Here is an 8,561-nt window from a genome sequence, read left to right on the forward strand (position 1 = left end):
GTGTTGGATTTTTTGAATTAAGTCTTAGTCGGGTCTCTCGATTGAGGACTTGGGTCTGTTTTGGTTTTGCATGTTTGTTTCAAAAGGTTTAAATTATCGCTTTTTAAGTGTTATAAATTTCTCCTGAAATTTGATAAAAAATATATATATATATATCAGAAGACTAAAATTTCATGATATTTAAATCTAAGTGATCCACTGGAAAATTGTTCCCTTTCAAATTCCTTTCTAAAACTAGCTCTCACCCTCGAAACTGAAGTATGGAATTAGTTTTGATAGTATAAATTTCAAATTCTAAATTTAAATTTTTATAATTTTTTATTCAAATTCATACGAATTTAAATTCAAAATTCATCCTACCAAAGTTAAGGTAAAAGTCCATTTGGATTTTCGCTTTACTGCTTCCTTTTCTTTTCTTCCATATTTAATTTGTATCAGCTGGCTTCAAGTTTGGGATTAACACACCCTGCATTTCAGGTCAGCCAAGAGATTGAGATAAAATCCTTGGAGAATGGGATGCAACAATAACACAGAGAGGCTTATGCTTATACATATGCATATATATAAATATATAATATAATTTTCTACACTCAAAAAATCAAATAATGCATTGACGTCCATACAAATCCCCCCAAAAAGAAAGCTCAAGCAACCAAAACTGGGAAGTGAAAAAAAAAAAATGATAATTACAATCAGAGAGAGATGGGCGTCGACCAACTCAGAGGGATTTGCACTCGCAAGACTGCAACAAGAAGCTTAAGTAGACGCAGTTTCGATGCAAAAATTTTGCTCCAAAACTGCCGACTCTCGTTCGACCTCTTTCTGCATCTCTGTTCCAAACCAAACCTCTTTGCGTAATTTAAAAGAATATATATATATATATATATATATATATATATAGAGAGAGAGAGAGAGAGAGAGATATTGCTACTATATGTATATAAGAGTATATATATATATATATATATATATATATATGCTCCTGTTCTTTATACTACGTTTATCAGGCATTAGACTTCTTCCACATCACCAGTGACTTGAGAAACTCCTTGACCTGCATTAATAAGATGAGGAGCAAATGATTTCCTTGTTCAAGCAAAGAAAAAGAAGCATGAAGAATGAAAAACTCAAAAGGGTCTATTTGTCTCCATGGAAAATGAATCATAGGAAGGTTTCTTCTCACCGAGCAGTATCAATCATCCAAGGAAGAATTCGTACCTCTGTTGTGTCCCTCAGAGAGTAAAATGCACTGCTTTCCTTGGGCACAGAAGACACCAAAATTCCATAACCTCGATTTTTCTCCCTCAAAACCTGTTGCAACTCAATATGTTAATTCATACATGGTCCTAATCCAGTGAAGATTAGGGACAATGCCACAAAGAAGGCCGGGAGCATAAATTGGGATCCCAATTAATGACATTAAGGTCCATTACCTTAAAAGCATCTTCATCTGTCCGATCATCTCCAACATAAATTGGGAGCACATCATCACAGTTAGCAAGCCCTAGAACAATTTTTTTATTTTCCATCTTTAGAATGTTAGAATTTTATGAAAGACTGGTTTTAACTTGCAAAGGAGCCACAAAATTACTCACCAAGTGATTCTAGTAAAAACTCGACAGCTTTTCCCTTATCCCAATTAATGACAGGTCGGACCTCTAAAACCTAAAAAAGAAAGAGCAATGCATAACTTTAGATGGTGAAGAAAATCAAAAAGTAGAATAAGATGAAAACGAGAAACTAAAAAACTGTAAACATTCATATACAACTTGGCCTGATGATGTACCTTCCGCCCATGAGTCAATCGCAAACGCGGGTAATCTTTCAGAATACCTTCTACACGTTCTGCAATTGTCGACCAACTCTGCAAAAGATTCAAGAGAAACAAAACTATAAGAATTTTCTTTTTCAAAAAAAATGAGTAAACTAGTAACATATGCAGGTTGTCGTGGTCAAATCTCTTACCTGCTCATCTACATTACGGTAATGTACAGAAACACAAAATTTATTATTTTCCACTTGTGCTCCTTTAATTTCTTTAGTAATCTCGACAAGGGATCTAAAAACCTGCCCAAGCATAAAACATTAGAATGAAATAAGTGAAAAATAAGAGCTCGTGCCCGTCAGCACTAAAAATCAATGTAGACAGGGATAGCTATAAACCTCATCAATCATAGGTAAAAATTCACCAGCAGGTTGGAACAAGTTATGTTCTTTATCCTATATTAACACAGGAAAAAAAAAAAAAAAGTACGTTATACACGCATGAAAGAGAGGGAGACAGAGTGGGGCAAGCTCAAGAGGTCTTTATAGATTCACTACCTGCTTGTCAGTAAACCTAATAGAATTTGGATGGCCATTAGAACTGGGGCATTTAACAGGACCCATGATGTCCATCCCATGACTACCAGCGTAATAGAGTTCTGTTAATCCTACAAACTTGTATACCTGAATGAGGAAGGCATAAAAAAAGTGACAACCAAAACAGAAGGTAAGCCAGAAGGTGGGAAAAGATGGTAATTTACCAGAAGCTTACATAATGACATAAATTTCTTGCTATTCAAACAGATTTCTGCTAGTTACCTTATCACGGCTTCTTCCACTAATTATCGCTGTCGGGAAACATTTGGCCACATTTCTTACAGCAGCACGCATCTGGAATCCAGCTATTTAGTTTCAATTGAAATTGGAAGGAGATTTTCTAACAAAAATTTATTAAATTTCCCCACACATCATCTCTGACACAAAAGTAAAAGCAGTAGGCGCTTACCGCACCAGACATGAAGGCAGCATCAGGGTTGTCTACAATTGGGGAAAGGGTCCCATCATAATCCAAGAATAATGCTATTTTCTTGCCCTTCGCATAATTTGTGATTTGCTCAAAAGATGTAAGTGCTGAAGGATACTTGAGCTACAAAATCCGAGCAGGAAACTACATGAATAAACTCATCAAGACTTTTGTGCAAGGATAAAACCCAAGCATCAACAAACTAAACGATGGGGTGGACGAAAAAAAAGGAAATTACCATCCAGGTCCAGTAAGCAATATCAGTATCAACCGGTGCAAACTCACTGTTTGAATCCTTGTTTATCTTCCTATGTGGAGGTGAGGATGCTTTCATGGCATCCAGCCAACTGCTGGAACGGACATCATCAAGTATCCCAGGCTTCTTCCTTGGGATTGTTAAAAATGGGCCTTGAGGGAAAGCTGCCCTTGGTGGCGAGTATGGCAACAAACTGGAATGAATGCCTAATCTTGAGTTATTTATTGGTGCAGAATCAGTGAGAACAGGGGCCGTGTGGTTTGATTTCAGGTCCATTGGATCCAGATTTATAGTGCAATATGATTTTAAACTAAGGAAGTTTTATTTAATACCAAAATTTCCAGGCAAATTTCAGGTTAATTTGCCTCTGCTATATGAATAAACACTTCTCAACGCCCAATCTCAATCCTCTTTAACCAACCCTTTTGTCAATGAAAAACCATCTCTTCAAAGTTTTCTTGTCGCTGCTACTAGACACACAGTCCATCAAATGCAGGGCTGCTGAAAGTAACGGTAATAAAAATGTGTTAAACGGGAAAACATAAAAATACATCAGATTATCAGTCAAACAGAGATGGAATTCGGCCTTACCATCTCATCTCCCTCACAGCCAGCAGTTGAGCAGAGCAACATTTGAGGGAAAAAGTTAAGCTTCCAGATCTCAAAGAAATTTACAAACCTGCATCACGGATAGCAAACAGCTTCATAATGCAACATCTACAAGATTAAAGTTTTAGAAGATGAAGCCTACACTTCATTACCTAATAACAGAAAATAGCAATTTTCTATACCATAATTAACATTTTCCATATAAATCCTTAATGTAAATGGCTATGGTGCAATGCATAATCATGGTATTAATACATCAAAATGTACTGATAAAAAATTTAACATCAGAATGATCTTTTTCTGGTCACTTACATTTTTTTTATTTATTTTGTTCTTTTGTGTGGATTGAGATCAGGTAAAATTGCAAACAAAACTCAGATAACCAAATTTGTTTGAAGATCCAATAATCATAATTAGGCCACAAACATACCAGGCATCAGCAGCCTCAAAGGCTTGAAACTTGCTGATATGAAAAAGATTTCAAACTTCTCTATTGACACAACTATCAAGTAAAGCAAATGATACTAAAAATAAAGGAATTTTTGCAAGAGATTTTAAAGAAGTGAAAACATATAGTTTCAACTTTCTATATGACCACTCACACAACCTTACCTTCTTTTTTTCGTTCATTCTTCTTCTCATCAAATAAAGTTGAGTCATGAATAAATAGAAAGGATTTCAGTATTGAAAATGACAAAATCCACCCATTAATGTATAATAGTTTCATAAATTTTAAAGTGAAAATTTTGTTCTTTGTTTCCTCTTTATTTTGATATATCACTATATATCACTATATGCTGGTGGCACTCAAAATTTCCGATGTCCTAATACCTATAATCCACCTGCCATTTTTTCTCCCCCTAAAAAAGACTTGTTTGCTGTTTATTCTTGTTCTTATCCAATCAAGTTGATTTATCATTTATGGACAGAAAATGCTTTAAAATTGATAATGACAAGTCGTCCAATTACCTAAAATAAAATTTAATCTCTTCTTGGTAGTAATAATGTTCTTGGTCATTTTATGATTGTGATATTTCATTATAGATAATAGTGGTATTCATCACAATTCCCTGTCCATCGTTAAGAGTCAAGACGTTGAATTGGAATATTTCATTAAAGCTTCTTTGAATGTGATAATGTGTATAACAACCTAGGGACTACACATTATACTAAAGCTTTCTATATCTATGGGACCAATTATATAGCCAGTAACTTCAGCAGTGCCATCAACATGATAAAGACATCAGTATTGCTATTTTATTTCTGTATCTGACCAAATCCCTAACATCCCAAAAACCTTTGTAGACAGTGATGAGAATGATGATGCTAGTAATGAGAATGATGACGCTGTTACCTAGTGATAAATTGTATCAAGGTCTAAAAATCTACATGTCATAGAGAACCAAAAGGCCAAAGGAAACCATATTTTCTGTTACTAGATGTTGGTATTTTACATTTCAGATAGTATCATTCCCCTTCCCCCCCCCCCCCCCCCCCCAAAAAAAACTCAGCTACCCAGAGAAGACAAAAAATGAACAGCCTTTATCAGAACCCACATAAAATAATAGGCAACACTGAACAGAGGAGGATGTTAGGCATTCAACATGCTTATCTTTACTAGCGAGATAACAGAGAAGAATATTTTGAACATGTAGAAACACACACATACAAACAGACACACGGAGAGAAGAAATAGCTAGACGGTGCTCAACTTGGAAACTGGTCCACAGAGTTGATGTTCTGTAAAGAGAATTCCAGCAGTTGGTTAACCGCATAAAATTGAAAATTTTCCTACCCCACATAGTGGAGAGGAAACATTACCATATGCAATCACACAAATGGGCCTACAATGATTCAATGAAGCATGGGAGTCATTAAACATGTGGACCCATGAGATTCAAAAATATAAATAAAACAACATAGATGCAAACATGAAAAATACAGATACCACTATCCTTTAGTTGCCATCCCACAGCCCATCGTGTCCGCCAGAAGGAAAACAAACAGTCAATAAATTAAGATATTATATGCATGTGTGTGGGCGTGAGAAGGGTATCGATTGTGCAAAGGGCATAAGAGTATGATCACTTTTAAGCATGCATTTGGGCATCATTGAAAATACACCGAGCTTCAAACCCATTAGAGGAAAATGATGATTTCAAATTCGATTTGTCAGCATAAAGAATATGTAGCTTTCTTGGGTTAGAATAATGAAAACGATAATGACTTATAATAGGCATGGGACCACCCACACAAATCCAAATTAAAAGGGAAGCAAGAAAAAAGGGAAGAAAAATCAGAGATGGAAACAAGCAGAAATCACATCGACTTAAACTATGAGAGCATAGTTAAGCTTGCAAATTGGTGTAGATGTTGACAGAACCCAGCTCTTGAGTTGGGAAGAAAAACCAAAAAAACTGAACTAACTGATTGAGGACACACCACAAATTTAATATCCGAAAAATCATATCACCAATTTGAAAAAAAGTAAAAAATAAAATAATACCTTTGAAACTCAATAGTGAAATATCACTAACCCAAACCATAAGCAAGAAAAACAACTCGGGTCAATTCAAAAAATCGCATACAATTCAATGCACCAAACACTGTTCACATCGTATATTCAACTCTTTACGATCATCTAGAAATATAACTTGGGTCAATTCAAAACAAAAATGCATGCATCTCCAAGTGCAATAGTAATAAAATTAAAGAGAATGGAAGACCACGTCCACGCGTATCATCATTAAATTGAGAAAAGGGAAAAAAAAAAAATCAGATGCTAATGAACAAAAACTGGGACTCTCCCACAAGGAAATCATTCAAAACAATAACTTAAAGTTCCACGAAGTTTACACAAAGCGTCCAGACCCAAAGGGCTCCAAGAAAGCAAGAAAACATATCAGAACCCTTCAAGAACAAATTGTATCAAACACCCCACAATGAAACATTGTTCATAATGCGGGTCAAGGATCAAAACCCTTTAAAGAACAAACTGTAAAAACACCCAAAAGGCCAAAACCCCTTCAATAACAAATTGAAAAAACACCCAAAAGACCAAAACCCTTCCAGAACCCAAAGCAGGACAAAAACAGAGACTTCAAAAAGATAATGAGATAAAAGAATGGAGAAACAAAAGGGTTTCACCAATATTACCTTGAGAAACCGAAGCAGCGGCAGCCGCCGCTGAAGGAGAAGAAGGAGAAGAAGAAGCAGGAACTAGGAAGAGGAATGGCTTGCTTAGAATTGCAGCAGGGGAAGAAGGCGACAGAGACAGAAACGTGCGTGTAATGTTGCAATAATCGACGAGAGCAAGAATACAAAATGCTTTTCGAGAGAGATTGGGAAAAGAGAAGAAGAAGAAAAGAAGAGGGATTTGGATTTGAGAATTGGGTATTTATGGAACCTGTGAATTGACCAGACGTGCCAAACAAGGTAATCTGGTTGTTGGATTATAAAACAGCTCTGCAAGCCGAGGAAAAAATAACTAATAATTAAACATTATTAATTATATTAATTACTTGACCAGTCAAGGCAGCTTCATACGCGCGTGCTTCCCACGCACAAATCAAACAGCGAGGATATAGCACGTACGTTCGGAGGCGCGGGTTGGGAGGAAGTTTCGGAGGGGCGCGTCGCAAAATATTACTCTATTAATATTTCTCTAAATATTTTATCAATTTAAACTGCCTGATTAACGGGTCCAGTGGGACCGGCCGGGAGGTGAACACGTGTTGGTGAGTGTTTGAAGGCGGTAGGACGGAGGACACGTGTGACTGAGTAGAGATGACATGGCTACACCGTTAGCAAATCTGCCAAATAAATCTATTACTATTTACTATCAATTTCCACCGCCCGGCGTGGTCGTGTGCAGCACGCGCCGAGGATGGAAAACGCGATTTTCTAGTTGGTCAAAAGTCCAAACAAAGTGTTAAAAATAATTTTTTTTTTTATTAAAAAAAAAAAAGATGCAATGTGGCATACGATGTGGTGGTAGTTAGGTGAGTTGGTAGGATGCGGCTAGGGCTAGATCCTTTCCTCACATAGTGTGAGATATTGAAGGGTTGGAAAGTGAACATTCATCACCAACCCAAAACATAAATAAATAAAAAATTCATTAATTAATTAATTAGATTGTTCGTTTAAATAATACGAGTTCGTCTTTTTATCTACTAATGGTAACTAATCATGATGATAGTAAAAAAATAAATTGAGATGCTTTTTTTTTGTATTATTCTTATAATGTAAGGATATTTTGATCTTTTAAATGATTATTTTTTTAGAAAAAAAATATTTTTAATAACCGATAGGACAATAATATTTTTTAAATGGTTGTATCAAATAACTAACTTCTCAAGTGGACAATAACAGATAATATGTTGTTTGATTACTTTAATATATATTTAAATGCTTAAATATTAAGTTTTGAATTTGATTTTATAAATTTAAATATAATATAATATAAAATTGCACTTGATTTTAGCTAAATTAATTTAAATTGAAAACAAATTTTGTGTCCCTAACTGTGACCTAATATTATCTATAATGCACAACAGCTCCCATTAATTAGGAACTATTTAACTAGACAAATTAGAAACTTTGATTTTCTCACTGATAGTCCCAAGATTTGATACATAATATTCATTCACATAAGATAAAAGAATATTTCTAATAATTTATTTAGACATTAATTAAAAAAATTATTGAACAATTGACTACTTTTCTATAACATATATAAAAAAAAATAGCAAAAAAAATTACATTTATGATTTAAAAGGTTAAATATCACAATAATTATAAAAATAATTATACATAAAAAGTACAAGGAAAGCCTTCGAAACTTGTGCTTTTTTTTGTATAATTTTGAAACTTCCTAATGTATTTTTTATTATACTTTTGAATTAAAAA

General features: G+C 34.7%; 1 protein-coding gene across 4 annotated transcripts; it reads right to left on the reverse strand.

The window, feature by feature from the left end:
- Window positions 1-519: 519 nt before the first annotated feature.
- LOC131146313 (probable trehalose-phosphate phosphatase G) lies at window positions 520-7,023 on the reverse strand. 4 transcript variants are annotated; one of them, XM_058095845.1, is made up of 14 exons: window positions 4,266-4,288; window positions 3,636-3,723; window positions 3,377-3,545; window positions 3,027-3,237; window positions 2,771-2,911; window positions 2,584-2,655; window positions 2,323-2,448; window positions 2,164-2,220; window positions 1,966-2,067; window positions 1,787-1,864; window positions 1,596-1,665; window positions 1,434-1,504; window positions 1,219-1,311; window positions 520-1,054 (listed from the first exon to the last, which is right to left on the reverse strand). In XM_058095845.1, the coding sequence occupies exons 4-14, from the start codon at window positions 3,120-3,122 to the stop codon at window positions 1,004-1,006; spliced, it is 957 nt and encodes a 318-aa protein (XP_057951828.1). In that variant the 5' UTR covers window positions 3,123-3,237; window positions 3,377-3,545; window positions 3,636-3,723; window positions 4,266-4,288; the 3' UTR covers window positions 520-1,003. The 4 variants fall into 4 exon arrangements, with proteins under 4 accessions (XP_057951828.1, XP_057951826.1, XP_057951827.1 ...); XM_058095843.1 differs by lacking the exon at window positions 4,266-4,288 and adding an exon at window positions 6,810-7,023 and having other exon boundaries at window positions 3,027-3,545; XM_058095844.1 differs by having other exon boundaries at window positions 1,434-1,450; window positions 3,027-3,545.
- Window positions 7,024-8,561: the final 1,538 nt, after the last annotated feature.

This window comes from Malania oleifera, chromosome 13 (genome assembly GCF_029873635.1).
Source record: "Malania oleifera isolate guangnan ecotype guangnan chromosome 13, ASM2987363v1, whole genome shotgun sequence".
NCBI lineage: Eukaryota > Viridiplantae > Streptophyta > Magnoliopsida > Santalales > Ximeniaceae > Malania > Malania oleifera.